Below are 24,937 nucleotides of genomic sequence, written 5' to 3'. Positions count from 1 at the left end.
CCAAAATGAGAATGAAGTGACGCAAAGTGAACAACCTGACCAAAATTGATGCCCAATCCACTTCAACTCCTTGTGGATGCTCATCTATCAATGCCATTGACATCTAGCGCCGTCAAGTAAGTGAACTTTTTGAGTTTGACACCCCTGCTATAAACTACTCAAAGGCAATATCATATGGTCGTAATAATAGGGGTGATCCTACTTTGCGGTTTTTCGATTATCGGTCTACAATATCCGCGATATTCGAGGGATTACTGTAATAGAGTAACGCATGTGTATTAGTTGCAATGGCAATGGTTATAGGACAATGAGGAACTGCATTTTAAAAATGGCGGCTATGATTTACTCTCATAGTGCTTGTGCAAATATTTCAAAGAAAAAAACCCATCTCATCACGCTTTGTTTTAAGGCGTTCTGGGTCCTGCATTTTATTTTCTAAAACCCCCGCCTTTGATGAACATTGATTTTCTTAGTGCCGTTATATAAGGACAAAGAGACTGTATGCTTACATGTCTGTTTACTCTTTGGTTTTATATTAAAAGATGAATAAAACTCAATAGTCTAGTGTTTCATATTACCCTATTTTTTTTTGCATATTGACCGCCTCTGCGTATATATCGTACCCTTAAAATGGCCTTAAAATGGTTGAATTTTACAATTTCCCTCGTATAAGCCTCCCCCTGATTCATAATATTCACCCGCATATTCATGGTTTTAATAGGGGGTGCAAATGTGTTACTTTGAAGGGAAAATATAAGAAAAATCATTGCACGTTGTATTTCTGAGATACTGTATGAATCGAAAGGATCGTCTGCATATAGACAAATTCAAAAAGGAGGTCATGTGAGCAGTACAACCAGGAAGTGTGTGTAGTTTGTCACTTCTAGGTAAGATGGCGGCGCCCTGAGCGAGCAATGGCAAACACAAGTAAGTGAGTTTTTTCACATTTTATGCAAGATATGTTTATTTCTTGAATTTCACTCATAGATGTAAATTTTGCTTAGCGTTTTATCTGTTTATCTCTTCACTATTTTGAAATAAATGACCGTATCGGCCACATTCATTTCCATTTTTTGGCCCGCCTGAAGCATTTTGAAGTCGTGATTGAAATCCGAGAGATAGTCGAGTAAATCTTGAGATTGCGGCGACCATGGTAGACTTTACAGATCCTTTAATCCCGTGTAATCCCGCCTTCAAATCCGTGGATATTTCAACCAGCGCTAAAAGTTGTTCTGTTGAATTTTGAAAGGCCGTTAGCTTATGAAAATAGCCATTTTTAAATTGGTTTCCATTGAAAAATGGATGACGGTTCATCATAAAAAATGGCAATAAGCATTAGCCAAGGTGGAAATGTCCAATTGGTGCACTTTGGTCTTTTTTGGTCCATTTTGGGCGATGCTAATGAAGCCGCCGTCAAGCTTCGCTAACGGCGCCGTGATTAAAAAGCTCCTAATCTGCCGAGGCAAGCAGCTTCCTCCCGTTTTGTACCCGCGTCGCCACTCGTCTTCCTGACGCCTCATTCGCTCCCGGGGGAATTCGCGGCCTAGATTGGCTTGTGCAGCGTCGCCGGACTCCGGCGCCCTTTTATCAAACCGCAATGCTAATGTGTGTGGGATCTTTGGATCAATGGGAGATTTTTTTTTTTCGAATGTGAAGATGCGAATGTCTGATCGCGATTCCAAGGTGGCGTCTTCATAGGTCACGGGGGTCAAATTTAAGGCCCGTTGGCTGGATTTGGACCGCAGCGTCCTTTTGTCGAGGAATAAACACGCCGGTAATCTCTCAAATCCGTCGCGGGATGGGGGCGGAATGTCGTCGTCTTCGCGCAACAAATAAGCACTCGCAAAAGGTCACCTTCTGCGTGCGGCGTGGTAATTACGCCGGACAGATGCGCTCGTAAATCACGGAAGAAACGGCGAAACGTATCACTCCGCGTTATTGTAAAGCTCTGCGAACAACTGTCACGTTACGTAAGGGTTTCTTTTTATTTGTAAGCCGCTTTCGTGGGGGTTAAAAAGGAAAACGAGGGAGAGTGTGGTTGGTCGTCACGTGGGTCTGTTGGCATGCTTGCGATCCCTCGACCACTAGGAGGCCTCCAATTTGAATGGAGGAAGTGATTTCAGTTCAGAGGTGAAGGAGTAAAAGAGCGTCGTGATTGGAATGAAAAAGGAATAAAAATATCTTTTTATTTTATTTTGTAGTTTTAAAAAATAGGGAAAATATCTTTGTTTTTCATTAGCTTTCATTTTTGAAAAAACAAAAACCGACCATTCTTCTTTTATGATTTAAAATTTAAAAAAATCTTTTTTTAAAATCCTAAAAGATGACTAAAATTTTTCTCTTAAACGTTTGCTTATTTCTCAATATTCTTTCAATTAGCCTTTACACAAACAGATTTGCAGTTACAAAAGTGTTAGGAATAAAAAATTTTTTAAAAAGTATGAGGTTATAAGATAGTGTGATGTCCATTTTCTAGCTAGCCCGTTGCTTGCTAGCTGTTAGCAAAACATGCCTGGCTTACTTGCCTCTATTTGTAACGTGATAGTGTCACATCATTAAAAGTCTAATCGATTTAAAAGATTGTATTGTCTGGTAAATCATATTCCAGCAACTTTCAGTTGTGTATATCATAAAAAGGTCATTAAAAAAGTGAGTGAAGTGAGGACGCTACCCACTAGCTTGCTAGGTGTTAGCAAAACATGTCTGTGTTAGTTTCCACTATTTGTAAGGGGATAGTTGTCAAACCATTAAAAGTGTTATCAATTTGAAAGATTTTATTGCCTCATGGGTAAACGTGAAATTATTTCCCATTTTAAATATAAAAAGCTAGGTAATTAAATTATTTAACAAGTAAGTGAAGTGAGGACGTTTTGGCCAATGGAAGGCTCCTCACGACTGATAATGATGTTAATGAGCCTCGTTGCTCATTTACGGTATCTGGATCCCTCGCCACACCTGACGGACAAAGTGCACGTCCACGAACGCACAGCTGTTCGGCGAGTGCGACATGGCGAAGAAAGGTGTTTTGAGCACCCTGGAAACATGGCTGATCGTTCTCTTTGTGGTTATGACCGGGATCAGCGTGGGCCTGCTGGTCCTCTACTTTGTCCAAAATGGAGAAGATTCGGCACACCCGCCAGAAGGTGAGGATCGACGACTAAATGGGCGAAAGTGCCGGAAAAGCCGGTCATTCCGTCATATCCTTGATTAAAATATATTATAATATATTATTTGCAGTACTATTGACAAAATACGCCTTATGGTAGTCAGTCAAATTTGCATTGTGTCAAAATGGATTGGAAGTCTATTACTGTCTATGGCAGCTAGAAATTTGCTACATGAATACATTTTTCATGCTGTCTATCCTCATGAAGGTGAAAGAAAATGAATGAATATGATATGACAACATTAGTTTTTAATTTTAAAAAAAGACCATTACTGTAGATATGCTCTGATTGCTATACTCTATCAATGAACATATTTTACCTAAAGATAAGGTAATTTAAAATCCAACACGGGATATAACTGACCTCAAAGACCCATATGCTGACCTCAAAGACCCATATTCTGACCTCAAAGACCCATATGATGACCTCAAAGACCCATATGATGACCTCAAAGACCCATATGCTGACCTCAAAGACCCATATGCTGACCTCAAAGACCCACATGCTCACACTAAGATAATTTAGAGCATCCAATCATCTTAGAGAGGATGTTTTTGGGGTGCAGGAGGAAAGCGTGTAGGAAAATATTCCTTCACGGGGTGCTGGAGCCTATCCCAGCCAACTCTGACACCCTGAATTGGTTGCCAGGCAATCCGTATGAAAACATTCATCATTGATTTGTTCATTTTATGAAGCTCTTATCCTCACAAAGGGTCGCCGGGGGTGCTGGAGCCTATCCCAGCTGACGGGCTGGAGGCGGTGGCCAGCAGAAGACAGACAAAATCTAATAAGTAAATAATAAATAATCTTTGGGACTGTTCCAGGGCCGGAGTCAGGCTGCGGCGGTCCCCAGCAACTCACGGGGGCGTCGGGCACCTTCGCTAGCCGCCATTACCCCAGCAGCTACGACAACGGACGAAGCTGCACCTGGCACATTACCGTGGACCCCGATAAGGTGACACCCCCGTTATACGCCGTCCCCGCGTTTGAAAACCACCTCTCATTTCGAAGCGCCGCTACAAAAAACACGGCGGGTTGCCAGATTGTGAGCCGACTTTGCTTTCCATCTGACTAATGTGAGGCCAAGCAGCTGGGACGGACGACAAAAACGGACAGATGGCAAATTGTTTCTCTTTCCTCCATTCCCTGAAAAACAAACAAACAAAGAAACAGAGAGAAAACCGTGTTAGCACGGCCACATTCGTGCCAAATTTCAATCTCTTGCACGGCAAACAGTGCAATTCTTGTTCATCTGCCTGTCAGAAAACACCAAAACAAGATGCGTAATGAAAACTTTGGGTTTTTTAGGTCATCTGGCTGTGGTTTGAAGAATTCGCCGTGGAGGACACGCAACTGTGTAGCGCTGACGTGTTGACGCTACGAGATTCGCTAGGAGTAATTGGTATAATCCACCATTGCACTTAAATATTCAGTTTTGCATAAATTAGGAATAAAATGGCTCATGCAATGTGATTCATTGAGCTAGCTTAGTTGTGATTTGAAAATTTAAGAATCATTTAAAGAAAATGAATATATTTAAAAAAAAAGATATTTTTAAACCTGATTTCAATCCTTTAAAAATGCCGTCTGATTTACGATTCGGGACATCCCTAATCAAAATAGTTCACTATGCTAATGGGTTTAATCAATGTTAATCATTTTGTATCGAATGGGTGTTATCAGCTTACTTTCAAAGGAAATCATTGCTTATCATTTTTCAAACGCTGACTCATTCCTAAACAACGTATGTTGATTTTGAAATCCTGGCCTATCAGTTGAGCTTATTTATGAAAATAGCAGGGCCGGTTTTCACCATGTGCAATGTGGGCGACGGCCCTGGGCGCATTCTAATGGGGGGTGCAGGAGAGCCCTCCAAAAAAAATTCGCAATTACACTGTCAGTTCTCTAGACTGGAACTTTGACTTTTTTTTAATCAATATATTATTTTGCGCATGTTTAAATTGGGATTCAAGAAAATAATTGAAGTGTATTTATACGTACATGGTCGATTAAACTTACATTAATTAAGCCCGCAAGACAAAATCACTTTTTACCAGGCTCCTGTTCAGAATGTGTCACGCAAAATAGCAAAATTAGCAAAATTAGCTAAATTAGCTAAAATTATCTAAATTAGCTAAATTAGCAAAATTAGCAAAATTAGCAAAATTAGCAAAATTAGCAAAATTAGCAAAATTAGCAAAATTAGCAAAATTAGCAAAATTAGCAAAATTAGCAAAATTAGCAAAATTAGCAAAATTAGCAAAATTAGCAAAAATAGCAAAAATAGCAAAATTAGCAAAATTAGCAAAGACTCCCTCTGAAAGGTCGCCCCTAAAATGGGGTCACCGTTGATTTTTTTGCAGGCAAATACTGCGGCTACAGCAAACCATTACCGGTGGTGACCCTGACCAACCGCCTGACCGTCTACTTCGACACCAACGAGAGAAAAACAGACCTAGGATTCAAGGCCCGTTACAAGGCCGTGTCTCCGGAACGCGTATCGGGTAAGACCGTTATGGACCGTTGACCTAGAAAATGGAATGTCGCCGTATAAACGCGGGAGGGATGGGAGAAGGGGATTGCGAGTGTACCCTCGGAAATGAAGCACCCTTTATCCTCGTCGCTAGAAATAGCCGGAGCCGGCGGCTTTCTCCACGGTGACCGAGGGGATCTGCTGACCCCTGGCTTTCCGGAGGAGAACTACCCCAACGTGGCGCTATACCAGGTAAGCGTTTGAGGGAGGGGCCTAGAATCAGGGTCACGTTTTCAGGTATTCGCATTTGAATTTACTCGTGAGAGACTATAGTTGCTATCAAATTACAAATATCTAAAAATGATGAATTAATAAATGCAAAATGGCAAATGTTTCAGCCTTGTTGGGTTTTAAGTTTTGACGGTGATAGACGTCCAATCCGTTAATTATGGATCATTGGGGTCAAATCACCAGGTAATTTGCAGACAGTTTCAGGTGACATTATTGGTCACTTTTTGTTTATTTTGGAGCATTTTTGGTTCACTTCCTGTTGGTCTTGGGCCACTTCCTGTCTCGCTTCCCAAAGTAGTAAGCATTGCCGTTTTTGTGTGTTGAAAAAGTGGAAAATCACCGTCCCCGACGGCGAGGGAGTTCGACTGACGTTCACCTCGTTTGACCTGGTCCCCGAAGCGTGCGGCGACTACGTGCAGGTCTACGACGAATCTTCGTCATTAGGTGAGTGCGTGATAACAACCCACAATGCTTGGTTTGTAAAGTCCCCGTGTCTGTCTGAAGGCAAATTCTGCGGGGGGTCCTTACCCAAACCGGTGGAATCCGCCACCAACACCATGATGGTGCGCTTCAAATCGGACGGCGGGCAAAACTCGAAAGGGTTCCGCGCCACTTTCACCAAGACCAGCCTTCCTCCCATCGTCATCCCCACCACCGAGAGGCCGTCGACAACGCCCCGGCCCACGACCCCGATAACCACCCCCGTTCCGGGTAACATATTTTTCCGCTCGTTGATGGCGTCGAAAAATGTGCCTATATTAAAAACGATTTTTCTTTTCAGGCGGTCCGATTATTCTCAACGGGCGGAAGGGTACCGTTGAGTCCGAGGGCTTCCCGGAACCGTACCCGGCTTACCAAAACATCTCGTGGAGGATTAGCGTACCCAAAGGGTTTTTGGTGAAGCTCCAAATTACCGAAATGGCCATCACGGGAGAAACGGGACAGTGCGAGGACGACAAGTTGGTCGTGTCGGACGCTTACGGCACGCTAGGTGAGGACGTTTATCAGTCTTTGATTCATCATGTTCATTTTTGAAAATATATTTAAAAAACAAACATTTGTATTTATTTTTTAATGATTCGTTAACCTGCGATTGGCTGGCCACCAATTCAGGGTGATGTGAAGTCAGCTGGGATAGACTCCGCCACCCCTCGCAACCCAGAAAATGAATGAATATGATATGACATTAGTTTTTAATTTTAAAAAAGTCCATTACTGTAGATATGCTCTGATTGCTATACTCTATCAATGAACATATTTTACCTAAAGATATGGTAAGTTAAAATCCAACACGGGATATAACTGACCTCAAAGACCCATATGCTGACCTCAAAGACCCATATGCTGACCTCAAAGACCCATATGCTGACCTCAAAGACCCATATGATGACCTCAAAGACCCATATGATGACCTCAAAGACCCATATGATGACCTCAAAGACCCATATGCTGACCTCAAAGACCCACATGCTCACACTAAGGGGCCAAATTTGGCCCCCGGGCCGCCACTTTGCTTTAAGGTGATTGGCCAAGAGGTTTAGAGACGGAAGTTCACGTATGCTAATTGCTATTGAGTTCCAGGTATGAATAGAGAACGTGTCTTGGCCAATTTAGCTCTCTTTTTGAAGAGAACTACACAGTCACCTCTAGAGCCAGCCATTTTCCATTTTGCATTGACGTCTATCTAATGGTGTTGTTGTCAATTTGCAGGCACCCATTGCGGCTACATCCGTCCACCGGTTGCGGTGGCCGCCACCAACGCTTTGTCCGTCTCCTTCTTGTCCGACGGCCGTCTTAGCGACCGAGGCTTTTTGGCCAAGTGGGAGGCCGTCTACCCCGAGGACATCGCAGGTACGTACGCAAACAGGTTTTTTTTGGCAAAGATTATAAAAGCAAGGTGAACCTTGTCACGTCGAACCTCCACGAGGAAAAAATAACACAGATAAAAGTATTTTATGGATTTGGTGATAAAGAAGCAAGGTCTCACATGGGCAGGATGGAAGGAAGTATGGTTATTACTTTATGATAAGCTATGTTGTTAGTGTATTGAAAGAGTCAGGAACGTTGACAAATGCAGTTTTTTGTTATGTATATTGTATTGTTATTATATTCCATTGTAAGGGTATTATATTGAGAGAAATAAATAGTACAAAAAATTAAATTCTTGGGGAAATCCTATATTATCACACTATAATGCTATTTTATTAGAAGCAGTCGTATTTGTCATCCCATAAGGATCGAGTTAATTTAGTGTAATGTTTAACGAATTAATTTATTATTTCATGGTTATTCTATCTTTTTTAAAATTGAAATACTTTTTGTAAAAAAAAAATCTTCACTTCTACATTTCATTTGTCTATATTTATTCTTTAATCTCATTATAATCATTACAGTACTGCTTTACAAATGTCATATTTTACATTGCGTATACACATGCATCATTCTAAACTATATACGCAATACATAATAATATTAGAGCTTTTTTTTCTTAGTAAGGGAAAATCATTTTTTTAATCATTTGTTTTTCATTGCAAAAGGAAACCCATTTTTTCTTTAATTATGTTCCATATTAATGTGAAAAAGAGAAAATATTTGTATATATTTTTCGATTTTACAAAATGATTTTTGAACTAAAAACACAAAGAAATAAATGGATTGAAAATTTTCAATTATTGATTTGAAAAGGGGGAAAATCAGGAAATTTAATATACATCTATACTCTTCATTTTAATTTGATCCTAAAACAGAAAGTCGGCACTCATGATTTACTTTCCCGGGCCACACAAAATGATGCGACGGTCCAGATTTGGCCCCCGGGCCGCCACTTTGACACCTGTGACATCCACTGTTATTTTATCATTTTTTTGTCAATGAATAGATCTAAAATAGGCTAAATTTGAGCGAATAGAATGATGAAACCATGAACGATGTTGACTTGCAAGGTGTGTGCGATAGACTGATACACTGAATTGACCTTTGACCTGGTGTTCAGAAATCCAAGGATGCGGCTTGTCATCCAAGGAAGAGATTGGCGTGATCAAATCTCCCGACTGGCCAATGAACTACAAGGCCAACGCCGCTTGCATGTGGAGCGTGGCGCTCCCATTGGGCAAGAAAATCACCCTGACCTTCACCCACTTCGACCTGCAGGCCAAAGAGTTCCTCTGGTCCAAGTGCTCCGACAGCGTCGTGGTCTACGACATCAACGGCGTGACCAACGCCTTGCTTCAGAAGCACGGTGGGTGTGGCTACTCGGCGCCGCCGCGTCAGACGCGACTGGAAATTGACCCGAGGGTTGGTTTTAGGACCCTTTTGTGGCAGCAAAATCCCTCCCAGCATCAAGACCAAAGGAAGCAAACTGGTGGTCCGGTTCCATTCAGACCTGTTGATCGAAGCTACGGGTTTCAGAGCCTACTGGAGCACCATTCCCGGCCTGCCCGCGCCGACTGAGCCGCCTGCGCCGAGCAATCCTTGGGATGACATCAATATAGGTGGGGCTTCGGTGTCAAATGTATGGCCAGTGGTTCGAATGTGGCCCGCTTAGAGGGTCCCACTTTGTCGCTTATTCAGATTGTACATATGGCTGCTAATGCTTTTATTTTTTTTTACTTGGAGAATTTTGTGAGTTGAAGTGAAGACATAATAATAATCGGACATAGGCTTTGTCATCATCATTGACTCGACAAAAGCCTAACTGTCATCATACCCAGAAACTGCGTATGACGAAATTGGTAGTGCTTCTCCATAAAGTGCGTTTTCCCGGGAAAAGACCCAAAATAAGTGATAATTTCAGACTCGTAATTTGGCAATCTGCCGTGATGGGGAAACGAGGAATGTGGCATGGCAACTTGGCATGGTAAAAACAAAGCAGACGATCTGACAATGACTGACAATCACACGGGGTTTAAATAGACAGACAAAGGGTCATTACCAAATCACGGGCAGCTGGTTACAAGAGGAAGGGAAGCCCGGAAAGACACAAGAGGCAAAAAGCACACACACAAACACACACACACATACACACACACATACATGTACACACAAACACAGACATATACATATATAAGTACACACAAATATACATGTACACACACACATACATATACACACACACACATACACACACATACATATACACACACATACACACACACATACACACACATACACACACACATACACACACACACATACACACACACACGGCCCACGAACCAAATCAGAGTTTGACACCCCTGTTTTCGGGCTAAAGTTTTTCTTGTTTGGGTTTTCGTGACATTTTCTGCTGTTTCCAACAAAGAGGTGACCAATCTGTTCCAGAGTGGCCGACGTCATGCGGCAAACCAGCCATCCCTCCCTCCGTTATGTCCCGCATTGTGAACGGAGAAGAAGCCCGGGCGCATTCGTGGCCTTGGCAGGTGTCCATGCAGGTAACTATAGGAGGAGATCACCCTCCATAATCCTATTTGTTCCTCATCTCTGATACGCTGTCGTTCTCGCTCAGGTGTGGCCGGCCAGTCAAGCCGAGCCGACTTTCTTCCACGTATGTGGGGGAACTCTTATTCATAAGAACTGGGTGCTCACAGCAGCTCACTGCTTCATCAAGTAAGTAGGCCTACTTCTAAACTAAAAAATCATTAAGAACGCAAGAACAACTCAAATCTTCCTTTTTCGTACACTTCATTAAGATAAAATTATTATTTTTTGAGCCTGTGTAGTTTAGATTCAGCTGGGATAGGCTCCGGCACCCCCCATGACCCTAGTGAGGATAAAGCGATACAGAAAAGGAATGAATAAATGAATCAACATAATGTTCCACTGCCCCCTGCAGGTCTGGAGGGCGACGCTGGCATATTTTAAATCAAACTCGGGTTGGTTCGCGGGCCGCATTAACGTCAACTCCATTTTACGTGGGCCGGACCATTTTAGATATGAAATTGAGATATAGTATAGATATATTTTAAATCAAATTAAAAGACATGGATTAAAAGCCCTAAATGTTCTCTTTTTGTAATAGATATAAAACTGTTTATTTGAGCTTTTTTTTTCTTAGTAAGGGAAAACGTCTTTTAATCATTTGTTTTTCATTTCAAAAGGAAACAAAATATTTTTATCATGTTCAATATGAAAATGGAAAACAGAAAATATTTGTATACATTTATTTTTTAGATTTTACAAAATGCTATTTGAACTAAAAACACAAAATTGGATTACAAAATTGCAATTATTGATTTAAAAAGGGGAAAATTAGGAAATATAATATACACCTATAATCATTGGAATTTGATCCTAAAACAGAAAGTCAGCATTCATGATATACTTTTTCAGGCCATATAAAATGATGCGGCGGGCCAGATTTGGCCCCCGGGCCGCCACTTTGACACCTGTGTTTTAAATGTTAAAAAAATGTCCCCTTCTTAGTTAGAATTTATAGTGTTGCCAAAGTTTGAACTTTTAGCTCCACCCACTTCCCTGTAGCTACGCCGACGAGCTGCACCGCTGGCGAATGTGCCTGGGCAAGCACAACCTGACCATCACGGAACCGAGCGAGCGTTGCCAAAGCGTGTTGGGCATCTACCGCCACGAGGCTTTCCGGTACCCAACCGTGCCCACCGTGGAGTTCGACATCGCCCTGGTTAGGCTGGACGGAGACGCCGACGTGAGCGACCAGATCGCTTTCGCGTGCCTACCTTCCATGGATGAGATTCTCCCCGAGGGGAAGAAGTGCTACGCCACCGGCTGGGGGGACGAGACAGGTGTGTGGACATCGGCTCTGGCGACATTTCCACCGTTAATGGCGAGTACGCTGTCTTCCTAATAATAATCGGACATAGGCTTTGTCAGGTACTCGGACGTTTCGTCCAAAGACGTTTGGTACCCGGAGGTTTGGTCGACCGGACGTTTGGCCGACCGGACGTTTGGTCGACCGGACGTTTGGTCGACCGGACGTTTGGTAGAACGGACGTTTGGTAGAACGGACGTTTGGTAGAACGGACGTTTGGTAGAACGGACGTTTGGTCGAACGGACTTTTGGTCGAACGGACGTTTGGTAGAACGGACGTTTGTTAGATCGGACGTTTGTTAGACCGGACATTTGGTAGACCGGACGTTTGGTCGCCGGGTTCGCTCGCTGTCAAATTATGACAGATAGTTTACTGTTGATATTTTGATATTAGATATTTAGATATTAAACTCACTCTCTCTCTCTCATCATTATAATTTTGAGAGTTGGTTTCAACAGTAACAACCCGGCGACCAAACATCCGTTCTACCAAACGTCCGTTCTACCAAATGTCCATTCTACCAAATGTCCATTCTACCAAATGTCCATTCTACCAAATGTCCATTCTACCAAATGTCCATTCTACCAAATGTCCATTCTACCAAACGTCCATTCTACCAAATGTCCTAGAATCTCTTCTAGTGAGGGCAGAGAGCAGTCGACGATCTTCTGGGCAGTGTTAATAACTTTCTGCATGGCCTTTTGCTCAGGGGATTCCCTCAATGCTAAAGTGGCAGAGACCCTGAACCAGGTAGCCTTGCCCGTGGTCCCCCACGACACGTGCAAGCGGATGGACTACTGGTGGTTCCAGGTGAAGCCCTCCATGATCTGCTGCGGTTACACGCTACCCGAAGAGCTCAAGTCAGTCTGCCAGGTAATCAAAACCGACAATTTTGCTGCTTTATGGCAAAACGCTAACTTCTCGCTAACTGTGTCGGAGACAGGGAGATTCTGGAGGGCCCCTGGTGTGCCAGCACGATCCCCCCGACACCCCCTGGGAAGTGCACGGAATCACCAGTTTTGGCCCCATCGGGTGCATCTTGAACAAGAAACCATCGGTGTTCACCCGATCATCCGCATATCTGCCCTGGATCAGTAACGTCATACGCAGGGACATCTACAACCAATATAGTAGGGGTTATTCTTCGGGTCAACGTGTTTTTACGGGCTGTGGGGGGAATCGTCAATTGCTTAGTTGTGCATTTTACTGTTGAACAACTGCCAGTAGATGGCAGCGATGCAATATTTTTGGGTTTAGAGCGACATGGTTTGAATTGGAGTCCAATGCAGGTTTTTAAATTGATTCCACAAATCCACGTTGAATTGCCGCGAATGTCGGGGGGTACTTTAGTGAATTTGATAGATTGGACATCACTGAGCCAAAACCAGGGTTCTTATCTTTGTAAAATAAAACAAAAAGGAAGAATTATTTTTTATTGGACAAATGGTTAATACGTGTTGTGTAGAACATTGCTCCAACACAAACACCGCGTATATTCTTTTCCGAGCGACCAATCGGTGAAGGAATTGAGACATCCCATAAATAACATTTTCTGTTGTTTTGATGAAAAAAGGAAAAAAAATGGACTCCTTTGACTGAGTGACAAAAAACAGTATTTTCTCGCACATAAGCCGTATTTGTAACAAAAACAAAATTATGACTGAATCAAGGGTACGGCTTATATGCGCACAAGACTTGCTATACTCTTTTTCATCAGTAGATGTCGGCAAAGTAACATTTATTATTTGTTGGCTATTTTCTGTTTTGCAGTAAGAAAACAACCATTACTGGATGAATTACTAACTTCAGTGCTTTTGATTGATACAGTATCTCCGAAATACCACGTGCGATGATTTTTCTTAAGATTTTCCCTTCAAAGTAACTCATTTGTACTCCCTATTAAAACCATGAATATGGAGGGGAAAATTGTGAATCAGGGGGCGGCTTATACGCGAGAAATTGTAAATTTCAACAATTTTAAGCCAATTTTAAGGGTGCGGCTTATATGCGAGTAAATACGAAAGTTTACAACGCCAGTGGAACCAAAACAGAAAAGCTTTACCAACCGTTTCTGGCTTCGGCGTTAGCAAAGATACACAAAGTTTTAATATTTTCAAATGATGAAATATTAGTATTCAGTCGCTATGCTTGCTTTTAACGTCCAGAGACGTAAATGTTAGCTGAAGATGCTTCTGTCCTTCTTTAGTGAGTAAAAAAACTCATGCTAGTAGGACATATAAGTCCAAATAATTTCCATTTGGCTTGATTTTTACCATCTTTTTCATGCAGCGTCTGGCTGCGGCGACGCAAAGGATTTGACGGGAACAGGGGGCACGTTTTCTTCCATGGACTTCCCTGACAGCTACGACAACAACGCCCGATGCCAGTGGAACATCCACGCACCCGCTGGTAAAGTGATCCACCTCCACTTCAGCAACTTCTCCCTGGAGGAGAGCATCACGTGTTTGAATGACAAAGTCAACATTTCCGACACGGCAGGAAGTCTCGGTGAGGATGGAAATGTTTACTCGCTACATTATTCTGTCCGGCTTACTAACTACTTGTGTGTGTTCCTTCCCTGTCAGGTACCTACTGTAGTCACGTTCCACCCATGGACCTGGTGAGTTACGGGAACTCGCTTCATGTGAGCTTCTCATCCAATGACAAGGTGGTGGACACTGGTTTTACCGCCACCTGGAGGGTGGTGGGGCCCTCGGAAGGTAAAAGAAAGCCATTTAATCCTTCATTTTAGTTTGAAAAATGTGTAAACGTCGGTTGTAAGGATGCCATCATGGCAACCGTAATTTCTCGCATATAAGCCGTATTTGTAACTCCAAAAAATTAGGACTGAATCGAGGGTGCGGCTTATATGCGCACAAATTAGACTCGACGTGCACGAAACTGCAAGGTGACAAGGACGAAACGCCATAATGCAAGGGTGTCAGACTCGGGTTGGTTCGCGGGCCGCATTAACGTCAACTCGATTTCATGTGGGCCGGACCATTTTAGATATAATATTTAGATTTTTTTGTTATAAATGGATTAAAAGAACTGGATTAAAAGCCCTGAATATTTCGTTTTTATAGATCTAAAACAATGTTTATTTGAGCTTTTTTTTAAATATATTTTTAGATTTTACAAAATGATTTTTGAACTAAAAACACAGAAAAAAAATGATTAAAAAATGACAATTATTGATTTAAAAGGGGGAAAATCAGGAAATGTAATATACATCTATACTCTTCATTTTAATTTGATCCTAAAACAGAAAGTCGGCACTCTTGATTTACTTTCCCAGGCCACACAAATTGATGCGGCAGGCCAGATTTGGCCCCCGGGCCGCCACTTTGACACGTGCCATAACGCAATGCGGCCGATCATTTATTTCATAATTGAGAAAAGATAAACAGATAAAACGCTGAAGAACATTTATTTTGATGTCTATGAATGAAATTCAAGAAAAAAAACATATCTTTGATAAAATGCGTAAAAACTCCGGGCGTCTTATATGAGATAAATTGTAAAATTCAACGATTTTAAGGCAATTTTATGGGTACGGCTTATACGCGGAGGCCGAGTCGGTCCATTTGCGAGAAAATACGCTAAGTGTTAACTTCTTGATGTTGCAGCTCCTTGCGGGGGTCTTTTTAGCTCCGCCCAGGGGGAGCTCACGAGTCCCAATTGGCCCAATGACTACCCCACCCAAGCCGTTTGCACGTGGCAGATCTGGGTACCCGCCGCCGAAAGTATCCAAATAGCGTTCACGCATTTTGAGCTGCAGGCCGTCAACCTTTTCGGCGAGTGCGTTGACTACGTGGAGGTTTTCAACGGAGGGAGCATGACGAAGCTAGGTCAGTGGCGTCGATCGTTTTTACACAATGACAAGAAGAAATAAAGGGGTTCATTTGCAAAATTTGCAGGTCGCTTCTGTGGCTTTGCCCCGCCGGCCAAGATGACCGTGACGGGGGACACGGTGGTTATCCGCTTCCTGAGCAATGGCGTCAACCGGCAGCAGGGTTTCCGTGGTTACTGGACCACCGATGCCAGCATCATCCCCACTTTACCTCCTCCGACGCCCAATCCGTGGGACAACATCACCATCAGTGAGTTTGGAAACTATACATTTCCAGTACAGTGTTAAGTATCTGAAAGTAATATTTGAGTAGGTACTAACAAGGTATGTTCCAAATGGTTTTCAGATAGTTTCGGGGTGATCAAACATCAATTTCTGCATAAAAATATAGGGGAGACAATTTTAAACAACTAACAAGTGGAATAAGGGTAAAATATGAATGACTAGATAGGCTAACTGATTAGACATAGCACTACAAAGTAGGCCTAACTTTATTTAACTTCAGAACACACCAACGGACTTATCTTAGCTTAGCTTCGCTTATCTTATATTATTTTAGTTTAGCTTATCTTATTTTAGCTTATCTCTGCTTATCTTAGCTTATTTTATCTTAGTTTATTTTAGCTTAGTTTATCTTATCTTATTTTAGCTTATCTTAGCTTATTTTAGCTTAGCTTATTTTAGCTTATCTTATCTTAGCTTATTTTATCTTAGTTTATTTTAGCTTAGTTTATCTTATCTTATTTTAGCTTATCTTAGCTTATTTTAGCTTATCTTAGCTTATTTTAGCTTATCTTAGCTTATTTTAGCTTATCTTATTTTAGCTTATCTTAGCTTATTTTATCTTAGTTTATTTTAGCTTAGTTTATCTTATTTTAGCTTATCTTAGCTTATCTTAGCTTATTTTAGCTTATCTTAGTTTATCTTATCTTATTTTAGCTTATCTTAGCTTATTTTAGCTTATCTTAGCTTATCTTATCTCATCTTAGCTTATTTTAGTTTATCTTATCTTACCTTATTTTAGCCTAGTTTATTTTAGCTTAGTTTATTTTAGCTTAGTTTATTTTAGCTTAGTTTAGCTTATTTTATCTTACTTTACCTTATCTTAGCTTGGCTTATCTTATTTTAGCTTACCTTATCTTATTTTAGCCTACCTTATTTTATCTTAGTTTATCTTAGCTTGGTTTAGCTTCGATTTGATTAGATTAGATTAGACTTTATTCATTGCGTACTCGGGAAATTCACTGTTGCAGTAACAAAAAGGCGAACACACAAACACAAGAAAAGACATTGCAGACCTAAATAGAATACATAATAAATAAATAAATAAATAAATAGATAAGCCAGTTACACAAAATAGACACCAATATCTACCAAGGCAGAGAATACAAAACAAGCACAGCAAAAGTAAGATAAAAAAAGAATACAAACGTAGATCTAGAAGAATCATTTTAAAGGGCACTAGATTCAAATTAGCAACTAGCAGGGCAATAGCTCATCTGCCGATTCCAACACTTGGAACACTCCGTACCAGGCTGGCCAGAAGACTGCGGAAAACCGGCCGTGAAGCCCAAAACCACCACGGCGAGGGTGGTTAATGGTGAGGAAGCGGTTCCCCACTCCTGGCCTTGGCAAGTCTCCATGCAGGTAAATCTCCAACGCCTTAACGTGGCAATGTTTTGCGACCATGAAAATCCATTCCTAAGCATTTAGTTTCCCTTCGCAGGCCTCGCCGCAGTCGCCCTTCCCTTACATGCACGGCTGCGGCGGTTCCTTGATCCACCAGGAATGGATCCTCACGGCTGCCCACTGTTTCATGACGTAAGAAGGACGTAAAATAAGGATGTCTGGACCGCCGGCGTCACTTTTAAATCTGACTTTGCAGCCCTCTTCAGCAAACCGGGTACTGGCGCATGTGCCTGGGGAAGCACTACATGAATTCTTCCTGGGACGTCCCGTCGGCGGAGGCGTGCTATAAAGTGGACGCCATCATCCAACACGAGGGCTTCGTCTACGAGGACGACCGCAGCGACATCAGCAACGACGTCGCCTTGGTGCACTTGGTGGAGGCGGTCAACATGACGCGGGAAATCAGTCCCGTGTGTCTGCCTCGGCCCGGAGAGCTGGTGCATGCTGGGAAACGTTGCTTTGTCACTGGATGGGGGGATGAGAAAGGTGATTTTTTTTTTTATGATTTTTTTTTTTACAGTACAAGTGCGCAAAAGTGCCGGATTCGAACCGCCAAGTCACTTGCGTGCCTTGACTTCACGTTTCATGCAAAAAATGAAATATGAATATTTATCTTTTGTTTATCTTTTTATATTGCTCTTTTTTTCTAGAAAAATATTCAACAAAAAATCTAATTTCCATTTTTTTTCTATCTTTTTATATTTATATTTTTTCTAGAATAAAAGAGATAAATATGTTTTTTCAACAAAAAATCTAAGTTCCATTATCTTTTATCTATCTTTTTATATTTATATTTTTCTAGAATAAAAGAGAGAAATATTTTTTTCAACAAAAAAATCTAATTTCCATTTTATTAGAATAAGAAATCAATCAGGATATTTCTTGTTTACCTATTTTTTAATGTAGATAATAATTAAATATACTATGTCTTAAATTGTAATTACAATCTTTGAAAAACAACAACAACAACAAAGAGTTTAAGATAAAAATAACTAAATATTTAATGCTTCCCACTATTTTTGTCTAAAAACTAGAATATTTAGGTTTTTCCTTCCACAAATATATATATATATATTATTTAAAAGTCTAAAAATGTGAAAATTGAGAATAATTTTCTTTTAATTTTCATTGTAAATAAATATTTACTCATTTTCATTTTGAATGCCAACACAAAAGATGGAAAAAATATTTTGCCTCTTTTTTTTAAATAAAAAATAATGGTTATAAATGTAAGAGACCAGCACGGCCCTAAATTAAGGCTTTGCCGTGCATCCAAAACCTCCTGACAGTCAAACTCAGAAAGTCTACTTATTTTGTAGGGAACTTATTCCCCAAAGTGTCTGAGAAACTCAACCAGGCCGCTCTTCCCGTGGTGGACTTCCAGACCTGCAGCAAGCCCGCCTATTGGTGGGACGCCCTGCGACCCTCCATGATCTGCGCCGGTTATGAATCCCCGGATGAGCTCAAGTCGGCCTGCCAGGTGAGCTGCGGTTCATTTAAAAATCTTGCGGATTACACACATCTCTTGGAAGAGAGTACCGTATTTTCTCGCATATAAACTGTATTTGTCACTCAAAAAAAGATGACCGAATCAAGGGTACGACTTATATGTGCGCAAATTAGACTTGGAAAAACTGCAAGGTGACAGACGAAAAGCCATAATGCAAGACAATGTGGCCGATACGGTCATTTATTTTGAAATTTAAAAAAAGATAAACAGATAAAATGCTTAACAAACTTTATTTTGACGTCTATGAGTGAAATTCATGAAAATAAAAAAATGTATCTTGCATAAAACATGTAAAAACTCACACACTTGTGCCTGCTATTGCTCGCCCAGGGCGCCGCCATCTTACCTAGGGATGGCAAATTCATAGTATTCAAGTATTTCAGAAATACCACGTGCGATAATTTTTCTCAAGATTTTCCCTTCAAAGTAACACATTTGTATTCCCCATTAAAATCCTGAATATGGAGGTGAAAATTGTGAATCAAGGGGCGGCTTATACGAGAGAAATTCTAAAATTCAACCATTTTAAGGCAATTTTAAGGGTCCGCCTTATACGCAGAGGCGGCTAATATGCGAGAAAATACGGTACACATCAGATTTGTCCAGACTAACTAACCCGTACCGTCCTGACGTGGCCGCTATTTACGTAACAGCGCGGTTTGTTTGTCGCCATTCATGCAAAATCCCCCTGTGTTTCCACACATAATTGGAGACAAAAACCAAAAATGGGGGTATTGTTATATTCCTTGGCTTTTATCCCCGCAGGGCGACTCTGGGGGCCCCTTCGTTTGCACTGCCGCCGAGGACAGCGCCACCTGGGAGGTGCATGGCGTGGTCAGTTTCGGGCCTCAGGGGTGCATCAAAGACAAGAAACCGTCCGTGTTTACGCGGGTTTCGGCTTTTAGCCACTGGATTAACGACAATATCAAAAGGTTTATGTATGAAAGGGAAAACAGAATCAACCTAATTCATTCGGATAAGTAAACAATAATGCTGCAGTGTTATGTTATTGTATAAAGACATTGTGATCAGAATTGTGAAGAAGAATACATCTTGAGGACATCTGGTTTGTCAGGATGTTTTGTGATGTCCACAATGTTCTCACTTCAAATGTATTGGACGTCTAAGGTTGTCAATGCCATACATTGAATTAAACAGTGTCTGAACAAGCATGATTGCAATGATATGAGTGCATTTTTAACTTGACTATTTACGATATTTTTTAATTTATTAAAAAGTTAGAATGAATAAAATTTCAACTGATTACAATTAGCAACGCATATTTTGTTTACATTTGTTTTATGTATTTTATTTTTGTTTACGTTGTTCTGCCTCGTTACTGAATGGTAGCAAATGCGCATGCGCCAAATTTTGGGATTCCACGAGGCAGCGGCAAACTTGTTTGAAGTTGGGACCGGCTCACGTGACTGCGCCTTAGCCAATAGGAGCGCGAGCCTGACTCAGACTTCCAGAGACGAGAGAGAGGAAGCGGGATTTAATGATGAAAAAGAAAAAAAGAACAAAAGACTTAATTTAACCGCAACTTTGACACACTTCACGCTTTTTAACGCCGCCATGGGCTGAATTAAGATGCAGTTGGCTGCCAAGAGGACCCCATTTGTCTGGAAAGAAGTTTACTCCAGACGAGTGTAAGATAAGGACACAGCCTTACCTTGAAAATGGGGGCCGGAGCGCTGACCATTTGTGTGAGTAAAATAACCCACTTTTTACACAGTATTTCGTGACTATTCGTGTCGACAGTTCTTGAATTTATCACCGTACTCATGTTATAAAGTTCTCAATAACTGTGTGTGTTCAAAAACTAGCTTTTTGAACCCCTAAAATGGTCCTCCATCGTTCCTTAACGAGACGTGACGTCGTCTAGCGGAAATGAGAAGGTGGCCATTAACCCCATTCTTGAGTAAATGTAATGTTTTCCACCTAGCACCCCCTCTGTGACATCACTTAAAAGGAGCACTCACATAACATTTGTTTTCCTTTAAAAAGTAAGACGTACATGCCAAAAATGGCGAACGTTTGAGTCAATTCAGAAATGTTAAGAAAGTATAAGACAAAAACAAAAGCTTGGGCATTTAAATACCAATGAACAAAATGGCTACATGTTGTTTTTCACGTTGTTAATGTGGCGTGCGCCACTGTCAGAGTCCACTTGGTGACATATGTGAGGAAATGGGGGGTCGTCGAGTACTAGGGGGGCCACTTAAGCAGCTGACCCCGGCTTGAGCTCCCGCCATTGTTGTATTTCAAAGCGGTTCCCCGCACTTGTGGTATGTGGTTTGGTCCATAGTTGCCATGGAAACCCATTCTGACAGACCGGAAACAAGGCTGGTCACGTATAATGTTTCCAAAGGCGACTGTTTTGCTAATTTTGTAGCGGTTGGCATGGTTTTATACAACAGAATATTATTTTTTCTTCACTTTTTCCAAATAAATTATGAAAAAAATGCCTGTAAAATTTTGTCTTTCCATAAGTTCATGTATTAAAAATAGGAAAAGCTGAATAAGTAAAAAATACGGTGAATTTGCAAATCGTATTAAGCAAGGATTTGTTTTAGTTGTAAAACTAAAGTGTAGTAATAGTTCTATAATAGAATATTATTTTTCCCCACCTTTTCCCAAATAAATTATGAAAAAAAATGCCTGTAAAATTTTGTCTTTCCATAAGTTCATGTATCAAAAATAGGAAAAGCTGAATAAGTAAAAAATACGGTGAATTTGCAAATCGTATTAGTTGTAAAACTAAAGTGTAGTAATAGTTTAATAATAATAATAGTAATAATAGTAATAGTAGTAATAGTAGTAATAGTAGTAATAGTAGTAATAGTAATAATAGTAATAATAGTAATAATAGTAATAATATTAATAATATTAATAATAGTAATAATAGTAATAATAGCAATAATAGTAATAATAGTAATACTAGTAATAAGAGTAATAATCATTTTTTTTACAGCCAGCCCTCCCAGTTGAAATTCATATAACTTTTACGCAGTCACTGAGTTAACCTGTTCCACATTCATGTTATCACTTCATAAGTAAATAACATTTTCAGAGGGTTAACCTTGTAAAGTGTGTTTGCACACGAGCACCAAGTGAGACAAGACTGCCATCATAACGGCTTCATGTTTACCTGTATTACAACAGCTCATGTGCTCTGTGGAGTTTGTTTAATGGTAGCTTTGACGACCGTATTTTTCACACTAAAATTCACACCTGTGTATAAGTTACCGCAGCCAAAGAATACCTACGAAATTTTTTTTTGGGGGGCATCAGAAACAAAGAACAAACATGTTAAAACAACAATAGTGAAATGTAGAGGGCTTAATATGTCATTTTTTGTTGAAGTTTTGGTGGGTTGGGTGTGAAAATATGTATGACTTAACATAAGATAACTACAGCTTAAAAATAACAATATAACAGACTGTCAGTGGTCAGAGAGAAAAAAAAAACATAAGTGGCACTTGAGTGTCAGTCGCAGGCCCGACTATGAAAACAAAAACAAAAAAACAAAAAAAAATATACTTGAAAATACGGTTCTTTGCAGATGCACAACATGCGAGCGCCACACACTAACAACACACACCTCCTCTTCTGCACACGTTCAACATCTTTCATCTCCCTCGAGTACACGGCCGTGCGTACAGCACATTTCACAAGTGTCGCCTGGTAACCCGAGATCTGTCGTCGCGACACTTTGCCGCCTGTCGTTCTCTTCTTACCGGCACGCGAGCGGCCGCATCATGGCGAAGGATCTTTTCTACATCCTGACAAACCGCTTTTCTCCGCGCAGCACAACAAGACGGCCGTCCAGGTGAAGGAGGACATGAAGAAGATGGTCCAGATGAGACCCTGTTCGGAGGCGCCCGAGCACGTCAGGCTTTTCGGGGCGTCCCTGCTAGAGCTGCAACAGAAGGGCCTGATGGAGGGCGGCGTGCCCCTGGTTGTGCGCAAGATGGTGGAGCACCTGCGTGACAACGGTCAGACAAAAAATATCTCTCATGTCTTTTTTTTAAAATTTGTTTTAAATATTTCCATATTTTTAAAATAAGTAAAGAGGAAGTTTAAAAAAAACTCTGAATTCTATAGTCTCAATTGAAATATAAAATGTAAAGCCAGTTATTTCAAGCACTATGAGCTATAAATTAGTCGACTACAGTGGTACCTCGTGATACAACAGCTCGTCATACAACATGCTTGTGGTACGACGGAAATTTCGATCGAATAATTCGCTCGTGATACAATTAAAATTTCGAGATGCGACCAAGCTAGGTGGCCATGTCATGAGAGGCTGTTTATCATTGTAGCGCACTGTCTTTTTTTGGCAAACCGCTAACCCGGAAAACGAAGGTAACAAAAGATTAAGACAAAACTAGAATTCAGTTTTGTGTAAAGTTACATTAAACGTATGTTTGAGTGTGTCTGTATATATTTATCCAAGTTAATTTAAATTTGTTTGTTCGTTTACGAGTGCCGTGGATAAAGTCCACCCAAAAAGCCCCCCCCCCCCTCTGCCTCCTTGTGTGTCGTTGAATCTCCCCTCCGCGAAATGCGTCTAATTTTACATCTATTAAACACATTTTATTACTATTAAACCACTCGTTATTTATTACTTTGTCAATATATGGCGAATTAGAAGAAATAAAACATTTTTCCCAATCCAATATCCTGTTTTGGGTGTTTTTTCAGAGGGTTGGAACGAATTAATTTGTTTTCAATTCATTTCAATGGGAAACGTTCGCTCGAGTTACGAAAAGCTCGACATACGATCTCAGTCTCGGAACGGATTTCGATCGTATGTTGAGGTACCACTGTATTTCAAGCACTATGAGCTATAAATTAGTCGTCTAGAGTTAAGCAAAGGAGTGAAACGCGGTGCTGCAGTGTCACCGTTCGACCGCTGGAGGGCAGTAAATGTTAAACGACGTTTGTCCCCCGCAGCGCTGGAACTGGAGGGTTTGTTCCGGGTGAACGGCAGCGTGCGTGCCGTGGAAGCCTTGCGGCAGCGCCTGGAGAGCGACCAGGACGCCGACATCGGCGATGAAACCGACGCCTTCGCCGTGGCCAGCTTGCTCAAAAGGTACTTGAGGGACCTCCCCCAAGGACTGGTGGAGCCCGCCGTGCAAGAGGCGCTGGTGCAAGGTGAGGAGAGGATGGATGGATGCGTGGTCCGTCCGTGTCACTTCATTTTGGAGAACTAAAAATGCAAAATGAGTCGAATTCCGTTGTGCATTTAAATGGGAATTAACCCAAAAAGATTTTTTTTTGCTCCAAGGTGAACTTTTCAAGGAGTATTTAATGCTACTTTTCCCTTTTTCCTCATGTGTACCCATTTTCCTTCTCTAAATCCTGCTTTTTATAAATTGAACCAGTCCGTTACACCAATTACAAAAGCACACGCTCACAAAAAAGCGTGCCACAAGGCATGTTGGGATCAGTCTCATACATGTTTATCCAACTCTGACCTCCTCGTATTTCCCCTGTAAGAGCATCAACATATTTGCAGGCACTTTGTGGCATTCCGATGTTCACGTTACGGCTCGGCACGGTTCTTTCTGTGCCTGACACAGCTAGGGAAAAACACTATTGTTAAAAAAATGAGATTAATGCCGGATCTGTTTTTGTGTGTCTTAGAGTGCAGCGACGAGGGTTCCTGCTCAAGCTTGAGGGAGCGTTTGAAGGAGCTGCCGAGCCTCCACTTCAGCCTGTTGAGCTACTTGTGTCACTTCCTCACGCAGGTGGACAGCAACCAACAGGACAACCGCATGAATGCCCAAAACCTGGCCACGGTCTTTGGTCCCAACGTCTTTCGGTGAGAGTGGAACACTACAATGTTTAAATACATATCGAATGTGAAGTGCAGAATTTTGGGGAAATAAATTACAACATGCTTTAATGTAAGCATCGTTATTTTAGATGAAAAAAGGTAAATAAAAAGGACTCCATTTTTATTAAAACTGGTTTTGCAATTTAATAGGAAGGGATATTTTTTTGCAGTTTTCCAAATTATTCCTCAAATTTTAATTTCCAAATTGGATATTTTATTTTTAAAGGTTATCATTTAAAATGCACAGCACCTGAAAAATATTCAGTACCATTATTTCATTTTATTACGTACTATTAATCCGAATTTAATCTGAAAACCATAAAAAC

At 41.0% G+C, this 24,937-nt stretch overlaps 2 protein-coding genes across 3 annotated transcripts in view; both read left to right on the top strand.

The window, feature by feature from the left end:
- Positions 1-3,007: 3,007 nt before the first annotated feature.
- On the top strand, positions 3,008-19,852 carry LOC144077237 (ovochymase-2). Its single transcript, XM_077604807.1, has 25 exons — positions 3,008-3,143; positions 3,992-4,122; positions 4,476-4,569; positions 5,531-5,671; positions 5,795-5,892; positions 6,261-6,375; positions 6,436-6,642; positions 6,713-6,922; positions 7,642-7,782; positions 8,924-9,169; positions 9,237-9,422; positions 10,252-10,361; positions 10,436-10,536; positions 11,410-11,687; positions 12,424-12,587; positions 12,658-12,844; positions 14,004-14,222; positions 14,300-14,432; positions 15,330-15,565; positions 15,635-15,817; positions 17,102-17,214; positions 17,294-17,388; positions 17,453-17,742; positions 18,576-18,736; positions 19,532-19,852. Exons 1-25 carry the CDS (start codon positions 3,008-3,010, stop codon positions 19,748-19,750), a joined length of 4,194 nt encoding a protein of 1,397 aa, XP_077460933.1. The 3' UTR covers positions 19,751-19,852.
- Positions 19,853-20,230: 378 nt separating this feature from the next.
- fam13a (family with sequence similarity 13 member A) overlaps positions 20,231-24,937 on the top strand; it is a 31,811-nt gene continuing 27,104 nt past the window's right edge. For both annotated transcript variants that reach the window (XM_077604592.1, XM_077604591.1), the window contains exons 1-4: positions 20,231-20,472; positions 22,578-22,764; positions 23,726-23,926; positions 24,419-24,596. In XM_077604592.1, coding sequence (XP_077460718.1) covers positions 20,446-20,472; positions 22,578-22,764; positions 23,726-23,926; positions 24,419-24,596 — 593 coding nt within the window. In that variant the 5' untranslated portion in view covers positions 20,231-20,445. The remainder of the gene's footprint in view (positions 20,473-22,577; positions 22,765-23,725; positions 23,927-24,418; positions 24,597-24,937) is intronic.

The sequence above is a fragment of the Stigmatopora argus genome, chromosome 7 (assembly GCF_051989625.1).
Source record: "Stigmatopora argus isolate UIUO_Sarg chromosome 7, RoL_Sarg_1.0, whole genome shotgun sequence".
Classification (NCBI taxonomy): Eukaryota; Metazoa; Chordata; class Actinopteri; order Syngnathiformes; family Syngnathidae; genus Stigmatopora; species Stigmatopora argus.
This window is presented reverse-complemented; position numbering and strand designations above follow the sequence as displayed.

Excerpts from the sequence above, each read along its gene's own strand:
- LOC144077237 (XM_077604807.1), top strand. The coding sequence starts at position 3,008 with ATGGCGAAGAAAGGTGTTTTGAGCACCCTGGAAACATGGCTGATCGTT. Across the intron at positions 9,170-9,236 it reads CGCCTTGCTTCAGAAGCACG|GACCCTTTTGTGGCAGCAAA; the intron begins GTGGGTGTGGCT and ends GGTTGGTTTTAG. Across the intron at positions 12,588-12,657 it reads AGCTCAAGTCAGTCTGCCAG|GGAGATTCTGGAGGGCCCCT; the intron begins GTAATCAAAACC and ends TGTCGGAGACAG.